We start from the raw sequence: 23292 nt of genomic DNA on the forward strand, positions 1-23292 counted from the left end.
TTGGTTGTAGATTTTTGATAATGGCCATTCTGACCAGTGTGAAGTTATATCTCATTGTAGTTTTGATTTACATTTTTCTCATAAAAAGCAATGTTGAGCATTTTCTCGTGAATTTATTAGCTATCAGTATATCTTCTTTGGAGTGATGTCTGTTGGAGCTAATCAATGAATCTAGTAAAGTCACAGGATACAAAATCAATACACAGAAATTTCTTGCATTCCTATATAGTTAACAATGAAATATCAGAAAGAGAAATTAAGCAAGCAATCCCATTCACTATTGTAACAAAAGGAATGAAATATCCAAGAATAAACTTACCTAAGGAGACAAAAGAGCTGTATACAGAAAACTATAAGACACTGATGAGTGAAATCTAAGATGACATAAACAGCCGGAGAGAGATGGCATGTTCTTGGATTGAAAGAATCAATATTGTAAAAATGACTATACTGCCTAAAGCAATCTACAGATTCAGTGCAATCCCTATCAAATTACCAATGGCATTTTTCACAGAACTATTATAGAACAAAAATTTTCACAATTCATGTGGAAACACAAAAGACCTCAAATAGCCAAAGCAATCTTAAGAAAGAAGAATGGAGCTGGAGGGATCAACCATCCTAACTTCAGACTATACTACCTGTCTTGACCATCAAAAATGTCTGTAGATATTGCTGAAAGGAATAGTCTCAATTGATTGAGAAACAGTATTTACAAATGCATAGGTGATTTTTACTTTTTCAGATTTGAAATTCTAAATTAGAGCTACATAAATAATGAAAGCTAGAAATAAGCAGCTCATAAACAGTGAGGATGTTGAAATGTGACTCATTTGGGTGCTGTGTCTATGACTGCTTGTGTATGAATTTTGGTAAATTACTCTTTCTAGATTTTATTTTTATCATCTAAAAGAGAATAATATTTTTAGGTTGCTGCAAAAGTAATTGTGATTTTGCATTTTTGAATTTTTCCATTTGATATTGGAATACATTCTTATATAAATGTGATTGTTATACATCATTTTAATATACATTTCTCACTGTATTTTTTGCTAATTACTTATTACTTGCTGATTATTTTATATTTCTTTTATACTTTAGAATTGATATTCAACAAAAAGCAAATTTGAGCAATTTTTGTATTTGAGTTCAAAATGGGTTGTAAAGCAGGTCAGACAGCTCACAACATCAACAACACATTTGACCCAGGAACTGCTAATGAATGTACAGTGCAGTGATGGCTCAAGAAGTTTTGCAAAGCACCTGAGAGCCTTGAATGTGAGGAGCATTGTGGCCAGCCTTAGGAAGTCAACAATGACCAATTGAGAGCAGTCATTGAAGCTGATCCTCTTACAACTGCATGAGCTTTGGCCAACAACTCAACGTCAACCGTTCTACAGTTGTTTGGCATATGAAGTAAATTGGAAATGTGAAAAAGCTCAATAAGTGGATGCCTCATGAGCTGACTGAAAGTCGAAAAAATTGTCATTTTGAAATGTCCTCTTCTCTTATTCTGTGCAACAACAACAAACTATATCTTGCTCAGATTGTGACACATGATGAAAAGTGGGTTTTATAAGACAATCAGCAATGACCAGCTTAGTGGCCTGCGATGAAGCTCCAAAGCACTTTCCAAAGCCAAACTTGCACCAAAAAAAGGTCATGGTCACTGTTTGGTGGTCTACTACTAGTCTGGCCCACTACAGCTTTCTGAATCCCAGAGAAACCATTACATCTGAGAAGTATGCTCAGCAAATCGATGTGATGCACCAAAAATGGCAACTCCTGCGGCTGGCATTGGTCAGCAGAAAGGGCCTAGTTCTTTTCCATGACAGCACTTGACCACACATTGCTCAACCAGTTGCTTCAAAAACTGAATGAATTGACTACAAAATTTTTCCAATTCTGCCATATTCACCTGACCTCTCACAAACTTATTCAATCATCTCCAAAACTTTTTGCCGGGAGAATGCTTCCATAAGCATAAGGAGGCAGACAGTACTTTCCAAGAGTTCATCAAATCCTGAAGCACAAATTTTTGTGCTACAGGAAAAAACAAACTTATTTTTCATTGACAAAAATGTGTTGATTGTTAACGGTTCCTATTTTGATTAATGAAGATATGTTTGAGCCTAGTTCAGTTCAGTTTAGTTGCTTAGTCGTGTCCAACTCTTTGCGACTCCATGAACCACACCACGCCAGGCCTCCCTGTCCATCACCAACTCCCGGAGTCCACCCAAACCCAGGTCCATTGTGTCCGTGATGGCATCCAACCATCTCATCCTCTGTCGTCCATTTCTGCTCCAGCCATCAATCTTTCCCAGCAACAGGGTCTTCTCAAATGAGTCAGCTCTTCACATCAGGTGGCCAAAGTACTGGAGTTTCAGCTTTAGCATCATTCCTTCCAATGAACACCCAGGACTGATCTCCTTCAGAATGGACTGGTTGGATCTCCTTGCGGTCCAGGGGACTCTCAAGAGTCTTCTCCAACACCACAGTTCAAAAGCATCAATTCTTTGGCACTCAGCCTCCTTCACAGTCCAACTCTCACATCCATACATGACCACTGGAAAAACCATAGCCTTGACTAGACGGACCTTTGTTGGCAAAGTAATGTCTCTGCTTTTTAATATGCTGTCTACGTTGATCATAACTTTCCTTACAAGAAGTAAGCGTCTTTTAATTTCATGGCTGCAGTCACCATCTGCAGTGATTCTGGAGCCCAGAAAAACAAAATCAGCCATTGTTTCCTCTGTTTCCCCATCTATTTGCCATGAAGTGATGGGACCAGATACCATGATCTTCGTTTTCTGAATGTTGAGCTTCAAGCCAACTTTTTCACTGTCCTCTTTCACTTTCATCAAGAGGCTTTTTAGTTCTTCTTCACTTTCTGCCATAAGGGTGGTGGCATCTGCATATCTGAGGTCATTGATACTTCTCCCGGCAATCTTGATTCCAGCTTTGCTTCCTTCAGCCCAGCATTTTTCATGATGTACTCTGCATATAAGCTAAATAAGCAGGGTGACAATATACAGCCTTGACGTACTCCTTTTCCTACTTGGAACTAGTCTGTTGTTCTATGTCCAGTTCTTACTGTTGCTTCCTGACCTGCATATAGGTTTCTCAAGAGGCTGGTCAGGTGGTCTGGTATTCCTGTCTCTTTCATTGTGGAAAATAAATAGATGTTTTTCTGGAACTCTCTTGCTTTTTCAGTGATTCAGCGGATGTTGGCAATTTGATCTCTGGTTCCTCTGCCTTTTCTAAAACCAGTTTGAACATCTGGAAGTTCACGGTTCACGTAAAGCTGAAGCCTGGCTTGGAGAATTTTAAGCATCACTTTACTAGTGTGTGAGATGAGTGCAATTGTTTGGTAGTTTGAGCGTTCTTTGTCATTGCCTTTCTTTGGGATTGGAATGAAAACTGACCTTTTCCAGTCCTGTGGCCACTGCTGAGTTTTCTGGGAGCCTAGTTATGATGATTTAAAATTTATGGTCTTAAACCACAATTACTTTTGTACCAACCTAATAGTGTCTTGTTTTAAGTGTCATTTTTTAGTAAAATGTGATAGTGGATAGAAAATAGTTAACTTATCTGCTTGCTATTAATACAATATTACTGACTGTTACTATCAGTGGAAATAGTTTAAATAATACATGCTAATTTTATATTAATGCAAGTCTATGATAATGGTATGATTAAATGGCAATAGTGTAGTAAACATTTTGGACAGTTCCCTTTTTTAAATTATGTAATTGTATCATATTTAGTGTTGTTAAAAATAATTGTTACTATCCATTCCCTTATATAACTTTAAGATTTACAAGTCTTAGGAAAGACCTGCCAAAGTATTTTATGTTTTATAAAGTATATTTGTGATGCATATTTATCAAAGTTATTTTATATTTTCAGTAAATCATAAAAATTGTTTTTCTTCTTTTTTCTACCATATTTTTGCTTCATTTCAAAGCTATAGTTGATAGTATAAATAATCTTAAGGTTTTTCAAATAGTTATATAGTGCCTTCAACACATGGTGAGGCCCAGAACCCTGAATAAGTCAACAAAATAAATTCAGACTTAAGTGGGAGCAGTAGTGGAGTACTTCTTGGCTGAAGTTCGCAGGAGAAAATTGGATTCTGAACTTGTTAACAATTCCACATTCATGTCATAAACAAGACACAGCTATGTCACGTATTTTAGAAGAATTAGCAGCAAATGAAAGGTCCTTTTTTATGCTGTTACAAATTAGATTTTTCTTTCTTCCCTTGAGAAGCCAAACTGAACAAAATAATCCTCTACAAGAGAGAATTGCTGAACACCAAGGCCATGTTTTTGAAAACTAAATATAAGAAGAATAGAAAGAAACATATGCTTGGTTTTCTGAATCAATTAGCAGTAAAATCCTTTTATGCCATTCAGATTAGAGGCCCCAAAGTCAAGGTTTGCTTTCCCAGCATTCATTGCTTTTAATAAACTTAGCCTTGAATATCTATGAAAGATGTTTTCACAAACTCTAATTTTCAAAGATTAAAATCTTAATTTCTAAAAAGTTGACAGAAAATCAGTACTCATGTTACTCCTAAGGAAGCCATAAGACAGTTAGCTAATAAGTTCATTAGTAATTGGTAGCAGGTTCAAAGCTAGATCACAATTGGCCAGTATGTCTTACACAGTGAAAAATACATAAGCCACTCATGCAGTTCTGTGTACACCCATGTACTCCATTCAAGCAAGAAATTAGAAATTTGAATGTGTGAATGTAAAACATTACTACTACTTTAGGAGGCAGATAAGAAAGGTGTGGGTGCATATAGAATACACTATATTAAATAAGGCCATACATATCCAGTATATAATTGAGAATTAAAATACAATATAATTTTAAAGACTGCCAAATGATTTATGGAAAACCAATCAGAACTATTCCCTATGTTCTTGAGTTATCTGTCCAAATAGAAAGCTAAGTTTTATTGGTGGACAAGAAGTATTTCAAGGCCTTTTAGAAAAAGCACTTATTCTGGAGTTATTACATAAAATATTGGTGAGCTACTAGTTTATATCAATATTTATGCAATTAAAGAAAATCCTTTGTATCTTGGTTTCTTGCTCAGGATATTTATATAAAGATCATGCTTTATAGAAAAAATAATTGCATTTGAAAAGTTTCAGCATTGCTAGTGTTCTATATTAGTTTTATTATGCCATCATTTGCAAATGACCCAGTTACTTCAGTATTGTTTTTCCTTACTTATGCTGATAACATAGAATTGGGGAAATGTTGGGCACTTCAGTAATTTCTGGATTAAGTATCTAGTTTTCACAAGGTTAAGAAGGTAAAAATCTACTTATTATAGAGTGCCAAAGGAATGTATGTTTATTGTGTTACTTGCTCAGCTTTGTTCACCTCTCTGTGACCCCATGGACTGTAGCCAGCCAGGCTCCTCTGTCCATGGGATTTCCCAGGCAAGAATACTAGAGTGGGGTGCCATTTCCTTCTACCTAAGATGGATGTAAAGGAGGATTCATACTTATTTGTTTGCTTCTATATTTTACATGTCTCCTTTTACATTTTTAACTAGTTTCCAGTGTAATTTGAGGAAAAATATTTCCTACTGCAGCAATTTATTTTTATGTTTTAAGGAATTTGAACAGTATAATTAAAAGAATTATTCTCAGTCTAAAATTCTCTGCCTCAGGACTGAATATCTGTAGTCTCCCCATAGTATAAATTCTTTCAAATAGAATTGCTGGATTAATGACTGCATTTTGATAGACAGCTTTTGCCAAACTCTCTTCTTCACTAATTTTGTACTCCCATGGCAGATCCTTTGAATTTTTTTCTTGTGGTAGATATTCAAATAAAAATTGTGGCTACAAGAATAATGATTGCACTCTAGTCTTTATAAATACACAACAACAAATGCAGCTCTCTTGCTACACATCGTCATCAAGTTTTATAAACTTTGCACATTGCCATGTCTTTCATTCTGAGTAAATCACTTCAGGTGTCTATTCTGAAAAAGCTTTATGTACTTTGCTCATTTGCATATGAACAGCTTTTGTGGAAATCATTTTGCAGTGTCTTATCTGAAAAAGAATTTTCAAACATATAAACTACTATTTTAAAACAGATCACCATGATGTAACATTTCAGAGTTTGACTTTTTCCCCCAATACATAAAAGTATAATTCATTATCAGTGTATAAGAGCCTAATACTTAGTAGTTGTTAGATAATGAAACTGAGTAAGACTCTGAAAACAAAGAAAAATTTATTAAAAATAATTAGATCTCAGTTGTTGCTTAATGTGAATTAACCAAGGAAACTGAAGAGACAGACTTCATTAATCCCCAATCTATTCTAAGTATCTGGAACATAAATAAACATTATTATTTTGTTGAGTAAAATATAACTGTATAATTCATGAATGCTTAAAAAGAAAGGTAGAGGATGTCCCTCTTTTTCTGTGCTATTTTGTGTAGTACCATAAATATTCATGGATGGTGAGTATCAGTTTAGGTTATCTATGTGAATATAAATTTTCATATAACTGGTCACTCAATGTTCATTGGATCATGCTTTTGAATTTGAATTCACTAGTATCTCAGATGTGCTATGGATCTGACCCAACTCATGAATATTTACACACACAACTGATCTTTCTGAAGGTAATCACATCCATAAAGATGGGAAACTCATTAGTTTCCAATAATGAGAAATGCATTAGGATGCTGGTCCCAGAACAATTTGCAGTATGCTTGTTTTCATTTTTTGGGTGAATGATAAAACCTTAAAATACAAACACATATGCTGTACATCTTTCTTGAAAGAAGCTCTTTGTTCTTTTATCTTCAAAACATCTTGCATATGTTTTAACCATGATTGTATTTCTTTCTTTTACTTACTGTGGTCACAGAAATGAATGGAAAAAAGTTAAGCAGTATTTCTAGCCATTATCCCAAGCTAATGTCCATTATTTAGGTTTGGACATATATTCTCAAATGCAAGCTTTCCCAATCTGCTAATCTGCTGGGGGCATGATGCATATTTTACATATATTAAGACCCTCCAAGAAAGAGGAGATTATCTCGTATGTCATCTTTTTTGTGTACAGGGAAAATAATATTCTAAGCCGATTAAATTTTTATCATGTTAGACATAGGATGCTATGATCATGGAGAGCCATAATTATAAACTATATTTAGCCCTGTTATATCCTACATTATAGTTGTTCCTCCTTCATTATAATGACTGGCTTATGTTTGTGGTACCTATGCAGGATCAGTCAGTCAGTATAAGTAGGTGTCAAAATCAATGACCTGTCCCTTGTTAGCACTACACTCTAATTGTTAGTTGAACTAACCAGAAAAAAGAAAATTATTATTCATAAAGCTAGTGATAAGGTATCAGCTACATCTTACTTCTATTACTGATGTTGTGAAGCCTCTGAATGAGTTTTTCTTTATCAACATGTATGCATTTTTGTTGTTACAGAAATACAGTTAATTAGCTATGCTCAATGACAGACATCTATTTTTTTTTAAATTCAAGTAACAGATCAAACCATGTTAGTATATCACAGAGAATCATCAATAGTTGAGGAAAGTAGTCATCAAATTCTGTCCTAAGGGGCCCTGTAGGTTCCTTTAGAACTGCCTCAATTGGAAGAATGCTTCCCACCACCTCTCAGCCAGCAGAGCTTGACTATTGCCTGTTTAAAATTTTATATGTCACAGGGGTTCTCAGTAGAAAGTAATTTTACTCCCCAGGGCTTATGTGATGATATCTAAAGACAGTTTTGCATATCACAAGTGGGAACATGGACTGACTTTTGGGTGTAGAGGCCAGAGATGCTTGTAAACATCTACAAAGCACAAAACAACTCTCACTACAAAAAAGTCACCCAGCCCCTAAATGTCAATAGGGCCACCATCATATAAACATTTGTTTGAAGAAATGATTCCATGTCTAAACTTTTTGATTACCACCAGATCAGAGTGCTTTTATAGATAAAGCAATGAAATATATATAACATTACTATGTACATGTATGAAAACAGGTTCAGTTACTAATTACAAATTTGAATTGATTGATTTTTCCATTCTTTCACTTTTGGTAGCAACAATTGTATTAAATGAACTCAACTGGACAAGTGCCTTAGATGAAGTTTTCAAGAAAAATCGAGAAGAAGATCCTTCATTATTGTGGCAGGTGTTTGGCAGTGCCACAGGCCTGGCCCGATATTATCCAGGTAAGTACTTAGTGATTCAATAGATATCAAGTAAAATTGTAAATACTAGACTAGTTTTTCTTGACAACACTCTGTTACCTTCTCCTATTTGGTAAAAGATGGTTATCACATGGCTTTTGTAAGAAAAGACATTTCTCCTTACATGGCTCTTTAACTACCAAAATCACTTTAAGTCAAAATACCTGAGAAGCAGCTGGAACCATCGTCATGTGAAATCAGGCGGGGCCGTTGAGACTGTGAGCAGGTATCTGTGACCTGGAACAGGAGGTTGTCATGAATCCTAAAACAGTTCTAAGAATCCAGCTGCATAGCATGGACCAAGCTGTGAATCACATTAGAGAACTGAACAGAAATTTTAGAAACTAATTGAAAGATCTCTTTCCAGATTTTAAGTCTGTGTGTTTATATGAAAGTTATTGATGCTTTTCTTTAATCAGTGAATGTGGATTTGTTAAAATGAGAAGAATATATTTTAAAAATTAACATGAATAAATCTTTGTGTAATGTCCTTTATTCTTATATAAAAGTTCAAGAGGAAATAAATTTATAATGAAAATGAAAGATTAATCACTAGTACATACTGAGAATCTATTGAAAAGACTTTAAGTGAAATGTCTGTTGGTATTTTTAACTTTTCCACCTTTCCACACAAGCTGACAAGCACAAATGCAGTTTCTTTCTCAAAGTGTGACTGAGTTATGGGATACATCCTAGGTCATTAGGCTTTAAAACACAGCATATATGAGAGTTTATTTAGACTTGCATTTTTTAAACATTTAACATTAGAGTTGTTAACAATAAAAAGTCACAACAGTGAAAAGGGGGTGAAATAGAGATTAGATAATGTATGTCTTTGTGAATAAAAGTATGTGGGCATCATCAAACTAAATAGCTCTAAAATTAGGTGAAGATATATAACTTCTTGAAATAAGTGCCCGATAGTAAGATCACTGACAATCACTTTTTGCAGAAATCCAGTGGGCTAGGAAAGGTGTACTGGTATTTCATTGTTGAAAAAAATTCATGCACTACCAAAATGTAAACATTAATACCAGATGTTGGGGAGATATCACATAGCTTGCTATAATAGATGAATTTTCTACTTGGAAATACTGTTCAGTATAATACAAAACTTCTTCTAAAATACTCTTACATTACTAATATGTTCAATATCATATATCAGGAATTTGAAAGCTTTCATATGTAATATAAAGAAAAAGGCATTTATTGCTCATGTACATAGTAAGCCTAATATAATAAACCTTAAATAATTTATAATTAGTATACAATAACACCAGTACATGACTAAAATTATTTATATTTATCAATAACTTACAGCATTATGTAGCTTTAAACTATATTAACTCAATACAAAATTCCATTTATGAGCAGCTGAGGATAGGAGGAAAAAGATAAGTAAGAGAAAATATGACAATAATGAGAAACCTAGAGGCCAGAATTACAGGGAAGTTGATAATACTGCAAAAGAAAGAACACACATTATTATAAGAGAGAAACAGGAAGGAGAGTGGAAGGAAAGATTGTATAAGAAAGAGAGAGAGAACACTGGGGTCAAGAGGTGGGAGGAAAGATAGATCCTACTATGTACATTTTTCCAAGATGAGTCTTTTTACAAGTAGTTAACTTTTAAGCATACCAATAAATTTTCTTTTAAATGCTAATTGAGGGGTTATGGCTTTAATTTTTTTTTTAAGCCTAATCATATACTTCCTAACATATGGACATTTGTCCACTTTCACCTTGGAAAAACTCCATAAAGATTTAGTTTAGCTGAATCCATATGGTTCCCCTAGAATGTTAGTTGTGGAAGTAACCCTGGGCTTTCCTATAATACCATGCTTTTTAAGATTTAACTCAACAAATCATCTCTGAGTCTCATAATGGCTCTCATGATTGCTATGGAATACACTCGATGAAATTTCATTGAGTTTTATTTAGTGAGTATGTTGCTGAGGTGCTCTTTTATTAAAAAAAAATTTGACATATGAAAAGCTGTACATAGTTAACATATATAACAAGATGAATTTGGAGATAAGTATACATTGGTGATACCATCACCACAATCAGTGTCATCAACCTATTTATCATCTGGAAAAGTTTCCTCCTACTCTCTTATTTATTAGTATATTTTGTGTTATAAACCACTTAATATAAGATCTATCCTGCATGGAGGGAGGAATGAGCAGCCAAGATGACTGTTCTCTTGTTCTCTGTCCATCCCCACTCATCTAGTCCCTGCTTCAGCTACAATCTATTCACCTGACTGACCTTCACTCTGAATAATAGGTAGAACCTAATTAATAAATGCCTGCATACTTGCTCCCAGCCCCAGCTTGTGATTATTCTAAGCTTTATATCAGCTTTATATACCTGATAGCTTATCAAAGAGCAGTGAAGGGCATGCCCTCTGCTGCTTTCACTGGGAACCTATGAGCTAAGCTGAGATCGGTGTCAATTCTCTCTATAACTGGAAACTTCCCCTCCTTCCTTCCCTCATTCCCTCCCCACTTTCCACTTCCAGCTATGAGTGGGCTATATTTCGGCCCACCAGCAACCACACATGGTGGAGTATTGGTTCAGGACCTTGCTTCAGACCCATAAGATCCCCCAGTCCTTTAAACCATTGATGTCTCTGTCACTATATCCAGGCTCTTTAGCCTTAAAGCTGCAGGCCTGTGGAACACAGCCCAACATACCCTCTTAGCAAAACTTTAAGTGTACAATACTGTATTGTTACCTTCTGGTTCTATGCTACACAGATCTCTAGGGCTTAGTGGTTTTGTATAACTGAAACTTTGTAAACTCTTTAACTGATACTTCCCCACTTGTACTTTCCCCTGGCAACCACCATTCTACTTTACTTCTATAAGTTTGATTATTTTAGATTCCTCATGTAAGTGATATATCATTAGGGGCCAGTATAATTTCCTCGAGTCTGTCTCATTGCAGCCAAAATTTGACATGACGGACCTAGTGTTACCTCTCTGTTTCAGCTCAGTTTTATTTGGCAAGCAAAGGAAAATACATCCCCGTGGCACGAGGGTGGTTGACCCAAAAGAAGAGAAGGCTCAATCTTGGCTTCTCTTTTTATATGGTTTTTCTCCTCCCCCTGAGCCTTCCCTATGTAAATTGGGCTAGCCAGGGTGTTTGTTTCACCTGAGGTTCTCAGTCTGGTCCTGGGATTTTCTTTTGTTCCATTTTTACAGGCTTTTCCTTTCTTTTTCTTCTAGCCACCACTATTTTTGGGGGGCTCCTTTTTCCTATTCTGACTACCTAACCGTATAGTACTTGTCCTTCTGTGCCTGCTTTAGCATAATGTCCCTCAGGCTCATTGCTGTTGTCACAAATGGCAGGATTTTTGTCTTTTTTAAGGCTAAATGAGTTGCTCTTCACGATAATAATGCCCTAATAGAATCAAATGTCTTTAGTAAAGACACGAAGACATTATTATAATTTAAAAGTGGACCTCTATATTTCTGTGTATGTTAAGGCATGAGGCATGCTTTTAACACATTTTACATGTCTTTAGGTTTAAAGAGTTTTTAAAATGAAGGATTTTTAAAAATTTCTCAGTAAACCATACTTTCCTCTCTGATTTTAGTCTTTCCATTTTGATACTGAACAAAGTAATGTGGAACAGCTCATCCCTGATTACTGTCTGTTAAAACGAAGGTCAAAATAGCCTTTAATTATTGTTAATTATCTTACTTGTGAGTTGAAATAGAATAGACATTACCTAATTGGATTTTACATGGCAAGATTTGGACCTCAAGCTAGGGTCTCCCTACTAACTGTGAGAAACTAGATGGGTCTTCTAAATTTTCTGTGCCTTAGTCATCAAATCTAAAAATAAATATGAGCACTAACGTTTCAATTTTAGAGTTCCCTGATGGCCTAGTGGTTAGGACACTGAGCCACTGGATAGCCCAGGTTTGATCTCTGGTTGGGAAACTGAAATCTTGGGGCTTTCCAGGTGGCTCAGTGGTAAAGATTCCGCCTTCTTTGAAGGCAGGGATTTAACACAGGTTCAATCCTCGGGTTGGGAAGATCCCCTGGAGAAGGAGATGGCAACCCACTCCAGTAATTTTTCCTGGGAAATCCCATGGATAGAACAACCTGATGCGCTACAGCTCATGGGGTCATGAAAGTCAGACATGAATTGGTGACTAAAGAACAACAACAAATGTTTCAATTTATCCCCTGAGAGTTGTGATGGATGAGATAATATAATGAAAAGTACTTGCAGTAACTCCACATGGTGGAGTTGGTCAGAAGATGTAGGTTTTAACCTATGACCTTAGTTAAGTCACTTCTCAAGAATGCCCAGTTAAATTTCAGTTTCAGATAACAATGAATTTTTCAGTGTAAGTATATGATGTTTGAGAAATATTTACTCTTAAAAAGTATTTAGTATTTACTCTAAAAATTTTTTTTAATTAAAATTGAAATTTAATTGGATGTCCTTAATTTCCTTTTCATAAATTTATTAATCCTATCTCTCAGGCACTGAGTTTATGAGAAAATATGAGAAATAAACTTTCCTGTTACCTCATGGCATTGTGAGGATCCAAGAATCTATTTCATATATTAATATAAATGCAGAATTTGTGTTTTTTCTTCTGTTTTTAATTCTACAAACTACCTTTAAAGCCTTTTTGCCATATTATTGTAAATGAGTTTGTAGAAACTAGAATCCTCTAACTCACAATATAAGATCTAAAATAAACTGTGTTCTTGTGAAATAGTAAGATGCTGCTTAAAGCAGAGCTAATAGTGTGAGTGGGTTAACCAGGTATATAACCTGATAGCCAGTATTTAAGTTGCACTGCCATATCTTGATATCATGGTACCCTTGGGGAAATAGTCAGACTTGAGCTGTTAAACAAAAAGGATAAAGTAGAATTAAGAGGAAAAAAAAATTAAATGCTTCTTATTTGCTAAGACATTTAGGAAAAAGCCAGTGATGATTAGCCACTCTGCTGATTTCCATTTTTCAGGTTATTTAAACTGCATGGAGGCACTACTGCCTCCATACACGGAGGGTTCCAGAGCTGACATAATATAAGGGCTCCTCTGCAGAGCCAATTCTGGATAGCAGTTTGATATGACTGGGGATGGATTTGACCTCTAACATCTGTCCTTAGAGTGAATATCAGTAATTTGTCTGTTTTCTAATTTTGGTTGATATGTATGGAAATATGGTATAAAAATCGTTGTTGTATGTCTTTTTCTTCTTTTTTCCCCTTTTCTCCTTCTTTTCCTCTTCCTTCTCCACCTCTCCTTTTTCTCCTCTCTCCTCTCCAACTTAGAAGATAGGTAGGCTGTGTGATAATAGAAGGAGGAACATTGTATTGTGAGGAGTTCTTGATTCATATTAAAACTTTCATGGCTAAGTCTTATCTCTGAACCTATTTCTTAACCAGTAACTTGGGATGATTGACGAAGGTGATTTCCAACACAGGCACTACCTTTATTTACTTACGCATTTAGACCTCATTTGCTACACGACAGCCCTTGTTTTATAGGATAAACTAGAGGTACTTACCCTAGTCATATAGCATGTCATGGCAGAGTTGAAGCTGGAACCCATATCTGATGACATCTTGTTGAATATGTGCTGACTGGACAATCAGTTTAATTTATGAGTGCTTTCTCAATTCCTGGGTTTGGAAGATCCCCTGGAGAAGGGAAAGGCTACCACTCCAGTATTATGGGCTGGAGAATTCCATGGTCTGTAGTCCATGGGGTTGCAAAGAAGCAGACATGACTGAGCAACTTTCACTTCACTTCCTTTAGAAGCCCTTAATTGATTTATATAAATTAACCTTAATGTTATTAAAACTGCTTTCAAGAGCTATCAACTATTTGAATTTTTATGCATCATAAAAACTATAGGTATAGACAACACATTTCATCTATTAGTGTCTCTTGAAATTGTACCAATTACTGCAATAATTGGGACTGTAATTAGAAGTTACTGGCTTGTCAGAATGCCAGTATAGACAGCACTTATTCTTTTTCGGTAGTTAGTTCCACTTATAAAAAAAGGATACAATTTAAATCTCTTAAACTTCATGTTACATTTTTAGTTATTCATTTAATTAAATGTCTTATTAAATATTTGTTCTTTCTTCATCCTCTTTCATTTATTTATTTCAAAAACATGGGTTTACAGAACAGGAACCTAGTATATGTTGCTGCTACTGCTGCTAAGTCGCTTCAGTCATGTCCAACTCTGTGCGACCCCATAGACGGAAGCCCACCAGGCTCCCCCGTCCCTGGGATTCTCCAGGCAAGAACACTGGAGTGGGTTGCCATTTCCTTCTCCAATTCATGAAAGTGAAAAGTGAAAGTGAAAGTGCTCAATCATGTCTGACCCTATGCGACCCCATAAATGGCAGCCCACCAGGCTCCCCCGTCCATTGGATTTTCCAGGCAAGAGTACTGGAGTGGGGTGCCATTGCCTTCTCTGAGTATATGTTGAACTAGTGTTAAATATTTCTTATGGAGACACTTCCTTGTTCTTGGATCTGCTAGGATTTTGCTAAAATAAAATGTGAAGGAACCTGTGTGCAGAGTATATAGAGGGACATATTTGCCATGTGTATAGCCAATTATTCTTAAGCTGCTTAACTCTTTTTGAAAAATACCTTTAAAATGTTTTAAACAGCAAATAACAGATGACAGAGCAGTCCAAAGAATACCTTTTTAGTTATTTATAAAGGGAGCATTTGCTAGATTTCTGGTTAATTTGAAGAAAACATAATAGCAATGGAGCCTCAGCATTTTGAGGTATTTATTTGTAAAAGAATAACTGCTTACAGTGATCAGTTTTCTTAAAAAAGAAAAAAGACTGATTTTGTTTTACTTTGATATTTGTGAATGGATATGAAGTTTAACTATAAATATGTTTAATTATATTTGTTGAATGCTGTATGAATACACTTTAAGTTGAAATGATTACCTTATTGCTTTTTTATACTAATAATGATTAGAGTCGAAGCATCACTTAGGAATAAAACTAGCTACCAGTTACAAGAAATCCATAATGATGGTGATTTCAACACTATAGAGGTTTATTTCTTACTCAGTCAAAGAATATCAGCTACAGACCAGGGCTGATAAGGAAGCCTCACATACAAGGGTTTACACTCCTGTCTTGCTAAATCGCTTCAGTTGTGTCCGACTCTGTGCTACCCCGTAGACGGCTGCCTACGAGGCACCTCCATACCTGGGATTCTCCAGGCAAGAACACCAGAGTGGGTTGCCATTTCCTTCTCCAATGCATGAAAGTGAAAAGTGAAAGTGAAGTCACTCAGTTGTGTCCGACTCTTTGCGACCCCATGGACTGCAGCCTTCCAGGCGCCTCCATCCATGAGAGTTTCCAGGCAAGAGTACTGGAGTGGGTTGCCCTTGCCTTCTCCATCTTATTTCTCTGACATTCTCTGAGTATATATTCTGCAGTGTCCACCATTGTTACTTATATTTTTTTCTTATGGGACAAAGAATAGTATTCCCTCTCTTTCTAAGGCACTTTCTGGAAATCACACAAAACCTTTCCTCTTATGCAACATTGGCCAAAGTTTAGTGGTCTCATGGTCATAGTTTACCTTCAATTTATATTGTAAATTATACAATTTGCTTTTCTGTATATGATTTATCAGTTGTATTACTTGCAAAAACACCGTATATATATCTATATATAGATATATATATGCAGCCATGAAATTAAAAGATGCTTACTCCTTGGAAGAAAAGTTATGAACAACCTAGACAGCATATTCAAAAGCAGAGACATTACTTTGCCAACAAAGGTCCGTCTAGTCAAGGCTATGGTTTTTCCAGTGGTCACGTATGGATGTGAGAGTTGGACTGTGAAGAAGGCTGAGTGCCGAAGAATTGATGCTTTTGAAATGTGGTGTTGGAGAAGACTCTTGAGAGTCCCTTGGACTGCAAGGAGATCCAACCAGTCCATTCTGAAGGAGATCAGCCCTGGGATTTCTTTGGAAGGACTGATGCTAAAGCTGAAACTCCAGTCCTTTGGCCACCTCATGCGAAGAGTTGACTCATTGGAAAAGACTCTGATGCTGGGAGGGATTGGGGGCAGGAGGAGAAGGGGACGGCAGAGGATGAGATGGCTGGATGGCATCACGGACTCGATGGATGTGAGTCTGAGTGAACTGCGGAGTTGATGATGGACAGGGAGGCCTGGCATGCTTCGATTCATGGGGTCGCAAAGAGTTGGACATGACTGAGCGACTGAACTGAACTGATAAATGCACATACATACACACAAAATAATATATTGTTGAAATTCTCTCAGGATCCCAATTTATAGAGGTAATTGTGTAACCTTATTTTTGTTTTCTTTTATATGACCCCATCTCTTAGCCGAGTCTGTCTTATTTTTCACTTATAAGGATGGAAGAGTTGTTAACTTTGCAGTGAACTATGGGTCCAGTTGTTTCACAAGTGAGAGCAGTTAAGTAAGATCCTGATATGAAAATGGGATGTGCTCGTAATTCGATGGAGGATAAAACTGTATGTAAAGTGTGTGCATCTGTCTGTGTCTGTGCTAAGTCGCTTCAGTCATGTCCAGCTCTGTGCGACCCCATGCACTGTAGCCCACCAGGTTCCTCTGTCCATGGGATTCTTCAGCAAGAACACTGGAGTGGGTTGCCTTTCCTTCTCCAGGGGGTCTTCCAGACCCAGGAAAAATTAAACTTCCTCTCTTAGGTCTCCTGCATGGGCAGGCAGGTTCTTTACCACTATCACCACCTGGAAGCCCTAAATAGATGCATAAGTATTGTTAAAAATCTTTAGCTCTTTTTAAGTTCTAAAGTAGCTCATTTTACTCCTTTCTCTTTGTTACACTGCTAAATTTGCAATCCATTTTTAGATACATAGGACCATCTTTGATGTACAGCTTTTGTTGTGTTCAGTATATTATATTAAGAATTTAAAACACTTTTGTCAAAATTCAGACAACTTTTTAAGCACTTCTCTCAGATACACCAAATATAAAATTTGTAAGAAATACATCCTTTAGCCCTTTTTCTAAAAAGATTATTGAGTTATAAAAATCAGAATCTTTTTCCTATAGAATCACAATTTACTTTTGTATCACTATTACCACCTAACTGGATTTATTTGCTTACAAAAGTAGAAACTTTTTTCTCTGTCAGAGTTCAATTTTTCTCTGTCTAGCATACATCTGAAATTATTTTCCAGTAAAATTCTCTTCATGTTTTACTTAATAGAACTTGTTGTGTGCAAGTTTATTTTTGCACTAGAGCTAATAATAACATATGGACCTTCTAAATGATTAAGTCTGTGTGTACCATTTACTTTATTGAATATTTCATTTAATCTCACAGCTTGTCCTTGTTATCTGCTACTTCTGCTGACAAATAATTCTTGTTAAATGGAAATGTTTTACATGGGCTGTCTGATATATGCAGAATTACCAGCAAATTGCTTTGTAACAAGTGCTTTAATTTTTAAAACTTATGATGATTTATCTTTGGCTGTAATGCCTTCAGTTCAGTTCAGTTCAGTCACTCAATCACTCAGTCTTTGCCACCCCATGAATCGCAGCACTCCAGGCCTCCCTGTCCATCACCAACTCCCGGAGTTCACTCAGATTCAAGTCCATCAAGTCGGTGATACCATCCAGCCATCTCATCCTCTGTTGTCCCCTTCTCCTCCTGCCCCCAATCCCTCCCAGCATCTTATATCTGTATGAATTTCCAATGTTTATTTATCTAAATTAGAAAAGTGTTCTGGACATATGAACATACAGACGCCAAATGCACTCTCAAACCAATACAATACTATCATTGAACATCAAGTCTAATTTCTTAGAAACAATATTAAAATCTAAAAAGAATTTGATTAAATATGTCAATATACTCAAGTGTAAGTTGGAAGGAGGAAAACATAAGAACTAGCAAAACTGCTGTTTCTGAAGGAACTGAGGTTCCTAAGGATTCAGGTACCAATAGGAGAGAATTTTGCTCTAAAGACGCTCACAGGTAGATGAGACAGGAAATGTCTTAAACATATTAACATGCAATGCAGAGACATCTAGTATATTTATTAAAAAGTTATCTGGAGTTAACTTAGATTATCACTTCTCTAGGAAAATGCAGCTGTCTGGGATTGTTCACTAAATGACATCTGGCTCACTTAATGTGGCTTCAGGCCATCCAAAGAATCTAACCTAATCTACATTTTGAGTTTTACCTCTTATTGTACAGTTAAACCTTCTCCATGAACTCCAAATTGTTTTTACCCCCTTTAGTATTTATTTGGTTTTGTTTTTTACAACCTGCCCCATTGTTCCTATCCCTATATGCTTTGATCCCAGAGCCCCATTTCTAGTCATATACAACTTATCCATAATTCCAAATAGAATACATTTGGCTTTCCCCAGAGAAGTCTTTCTTTGTTTTGTTCTCTCAGAGAACTTGGTTTTTTAATCTAGATTACAACAGCTATCAAATTTTGTCTTTCTTCAGAATTTATTTCCATATTCCCTTTTAAAAAAAGCATGGCAATGTAAGTAACTGCAGGTAAACTCTGTGTGTGTGTGTGTGTGTTACAGAGAGAGAGAGAGAAAGAAAGAGAGATCCAAGCAATAGAATGACAGTTGTCTTTTACAGGCATTTTTTAGTAGGAGAAAACTTACTTTTTTTTTCTTTCCATGAGACTAAAAATATGAAGTCTTTTTGAATTTTAAAAATGCATTTTAACTTGTTAATTGTACATGCAATTAGATGTCATTCAAAATGGTGTTACCAGAGAATCAGCCCTCAGTTCATTATTTTGTACTTTCTTACTTCCTAGCAGAAATGCTCTTATTTTTAAGCATATTTACTAGAAAATGGCTCAACAGTGTGCATACTTTCTCAAGAATATTTCAGTATTCTGAGTTAACATATAGGTGAGTGAGTGAGTGAGTGAAGTCACTCAGTCGTGTCCAACTCTTTGCGACCCCATGGACTGTAGTCTATCAGGCTCCTCCATCCATGGGATTTTCCAGGCAATAGTACTGCAGTGGGTTGCCATTTCCTTCTCCAAACATATAGGTAAAAACTTCAAATCAATGGTTTGATCACTGACATAGCACACCCTAAAAGTCATATAAAGTAGAAATGCCATCAGGTAGATTTAGTCAAAGATACACCCACAGTTCATTTTTTATCAAGATAAAAAAAACAAGTGATCATTATCACCATTAATGATGGCCTTCAGAAATGAGATGCCCACATAGTAGGCTTTCATTTCTACTTCTTTCTCCTGCCATTCCAAAATCTTATTGGAAAGCCAAAAGAACTTTTAAAATGAGCAACATTTCACTTTTTGCAGGGTTTGTAGAAACTCTGATTTTCTTTTACGCAGTGTTCATTGAACCTCAGTATGAAACTGATTATTCCAGGGATTTGTAATATATGGTTATTATCTTTTTTTACTATTTGACCTTCCTTTCTGAGCCTATATAAATAATGTACCATATAAGTACCACAAGGGGATTTTACAATCAACTAATTAGTATCATAGAAGAAAGTACATTATTTAATTTTAACATAATATAAACTTTGGCAGGGATTAAAGAGGAATTGGCTAGAAGTAGGGATAAGTCTAAATCATACAGGAATTCCAGATACAATATTGTATAACTACCACCCATAGGGCAGAAATAGGTAACCAAAGGAAGAGACCTTGGTCCCCAAGTGCCCCTGGACTGAGATGCAGATCCTTTTACAGAGAACATGGTTCTGGCCCATCAAATGGCAGAGGAGGTACTGCAGTGTCACAGAGTTTGCTGGAAGTTCACCCTCTGAGTTGCAGATGTCTCAGCAGAGGCTCTCCACAAAAAAATACCCAAGGGTACTGCTGGGGAGCCAGACAGCGCTCCATAGCCTTGTTCTGGAGAAGCTGTGCATGGGCTCTGGAGGATGCCTATTGCCAGAGCCACACCAGGAAAGCTGCACTTACTGCCAGAGCCGTGGAGCAAACAGACCAGACCAGGATGTAGAAACCCTTTCTCACAAGGTCTTTCTTCATCATCTGCTGAGAAAGCTTAAATTGTCTGTGTTAGGTAAAAGAAAAATATGTAAGGGACCAAGAGACATTTTCATAACACAAGAGAGTGAATTTGGAGTTAAGAGGGAATAAATGTACAACCAGCCTAGGATTTTACTGAAAGAAGAATGCGATAAATTTGAGGTTATTACAAAGACCCAGACTTGAGGAATTACGTAATAGTTGAATATGAACTGAAATGTCTGCCTGTGTGCTTGTTGCTGAATTCTAGCACTACCACAAAAAGGAAAAAAAAAAAGTCATAATTTATCTCACTAACTCTAAGTTTCTGCAGATGTTAATGGGAATAATTAAACTAAATTTGCCATTTCAGTTGCATACTGTATCAGTACATACTGTTGAGACAGTGCTATATTTAAACTTAGCTGTTTCTTATAAATGTGATTAGTTATTTTAAATGAATAAATATTATGTAGGTGCTAATAAGAAAGCCATTTCACAGTCAAGGAGAGGCTCAGTAATATATATTTTTGACAAATCCTAATTGGCCAAATTATCTTCAGTTCAGTTCAGTCGCTCAGTCGTGTCCGACTCTTTGCGACCCCATGAATCGCAGCACGCCAGGCCTCCCTGTCCATCACCAACTCCCGGAGTTCATTCAGACTCGTGTCCATCGAGTCAGTAATGCCATCTAGCCATCTCATCCTCTGTCATCCCCTTCTCCTCCTGCCCCCAATCCCTCCCAGCATCACAGTCTTTTCCAATGAGTCAACTCTTCGCATGAGGTGGCCAAAGGACTGGAGTTTCAGCTTTAGCATCATTCGTTCCAAAGAAATCCCAGGGCTGATCTCCTTCAGAATGGACTGGTTGGAGCTCCTTGCAGTCCAAGGGACTCTCAAGAGTCTTCTCCAACACCACAGTTCAAAAGCATCAATTCTTTGGTGCTCAGCCTTCTTCACAGTCCAACTCTCACATCCATACATGACCACTGGAAAAACCATAGCCTTGACTAGATGGACCTTTGTTGGCAAAGTAATGTCTCTCCTTTTGAGTATGCTGGCTATCTAGGTTGGTCATAGCTTTTCTTCCAAGGAGCAAGCATCTTTTTCATGGCTGCAGTCACCATCTGCAGTGATTTTGGAGCCCCCCAAAATAAAGTCTGACACTGTTTCCACTGTTTCCCTATCTATTTCCCATGAAGTGATGAGACCAGATGTCATGATCTTTGTTTTCTGAATGTTGAGCTTTAAGCCAACTAAATTGTCTTAGTCAGCTAATAAACATGATTCTCAGAAAAGTTGTACATAATTTTCATCATTTCTCAATAAAAGGCAAAATACATTGAGCGATGTACATCACATGAAGTATTATTTGGAATTTTCCCAAGAGTTACATGTCTAAGTGTGTTCAAGGAGAAAAGGACTTCGACATAAAATTATCATCCAATTCATAAGCACTTATTGTTCTCCATTGGGTCAAAGGGGTGTGTGTGTATGTGTAAAGCTTTGTAAAGTATTTTAATTAAAGTAAGTTTATAGTTAATTGGAATAGTATAAAATAATTACATTTTAAAAGCAGTTAAACACACTTTTTTCTATTTACTGCCAAATGATAAAGACTCTGAAACATCTACTATTTGTTAATAGAAGATTCTCAAATATGCACTTGAATTATTTCACATCATTCAAATAAATATCAGGAAAAGTTTTTTTTTTTTGGTGCAGTTATGTTAATTATAGTTTAGTTTTTAAGTTATAATTTTAAAGGAACTAGCCATTATCAAATATGCCACTATAATGGCAGAAAGTGAAGAGGAACTAAAGAGCCTCTTGATGATAGTGAAAAAGAAGAGTGGAAAAGATGGCTTAAAACTCAACATTCAAAAAACAAAGATCATGGCATCCAGTCCCATCACTTCATGGCGAAAGATGGGGAAAAAGTGGAAGCAGTGACAGATCTTATTTTCTTGGGCTGAAAAATCACTGTGCAAAGTGACCTCAGGCGTGAAATTAAAAGCCACTTGCTCCTTAAAGGAAAGCTATGACAGACTTATACAGCGTATTTAAAAGCAAAGATATCACTTTGCCAACAAAGGTCCATATAGTCCATATAGTCATAGCTATGGTTTTTCTAGTAGTTATGTATGGATGAGAGAGCTGGACCATGAAAGATGAGCTCTGAAGAATTGATATTTTGGAACTGTGGTGCTGGAAAAGATTCTTGAGAATCCCTTGGACAGCAGGAGATCAAACCAGTCAATCCTAAAGGAAATAATACCTGAATATTCATTGGAAGGACTGGTGCTAAAGCTCCAATACTTTGGCCATCACATGTGAGGAACTGACTCATTGGAAAAGACCCTGATGCTGGGAAAAACTGAGGGCTTTCCAGCCTTTCTCTTGCTGGAAAGACATGAGTTTGAGCAAACTCAAGGAATAGTAAAGGACAGGGAAGTCTGGTGTACTGCAGCCCATGGGGTCACACAACTGAGTGACTGAACAACAAAAAGGACTGAATCTGACGTTCAGTACTTTGGCTGCCTGATTGGAAGAGCCAGCTCATTATAGAAGCCCCTGATGCTGGGAAAGACTGAGGGCAGGAGGAGAAGGGGGTGACAGAGAATGAGATGGTTGGATGACATCACTGACTCAATGGACATGAGTCTGAGAAACTCTGGGAGACAGTGAAGGACTGGGAAGCCAGGCATGCTGTAGTTCCTAGTATTGCAAACAGTTGGACATGACTTAATGGCCGAACAACACAACAACAAGGTTGAAAAATTATGCTGTTGTATGATAAAAATCCAAGAAAAACAGTCTTTTTATAGACCAAGATAGTATAACATTGAATGAAAATAAAAGGATCAAATAATGTAAAGTACAATTTTCATCAGTGACAAATAAATTTTCAGTTAAATTTTTCTGTTAGTAGAGAGGAAAGAAAATGTATATTTTCTGGATACTTGGTGAAACA

General features: G+C 36.4%; 1 protein-coding gene across 13 annotated transcripts in view; it reads left to right on the forward strand.

Moving 5' to 3' along the window:
- CACNA2D1 (calcium voltage-gated channel auxiliary subunit alpha2delta 1) overlaps nt 1–23292 on the forward strand; it is a 539624-nt gene that overhangs the window by 381569 nt on the left and 134763 nt on the right. For all 13 annotated transcript variants that reach the window (XM_040260717.1, XM_040260719.1, XM_040260724.1 and 10 more), the window contains exon 7: nt 8119–8250. In XM_040260717.1, coding sequence (XP_040116651.1) covers nt 8119–8250 — 132 coding nt within the window. The remainder of the gene's footprint in view (nt 1–8118; nt 8251–23292) is intronic.

Source organism: Oryx dammah, unplaced genomic scaffold, assembly GCF_014754425.2.
Source record: "Oryx dammah isolate SB20612 unplaced genomic scaffold, SCBI_Odam_1.1 HiC_scaffold_18, whole genome shotgun sequence".
Classification (NCBI taxonomy): Eukaryota; Metazoa; Chordata; class Mammalia; order Artiodactyla; family Bovidae; genus Oryx; species Oryx dammah.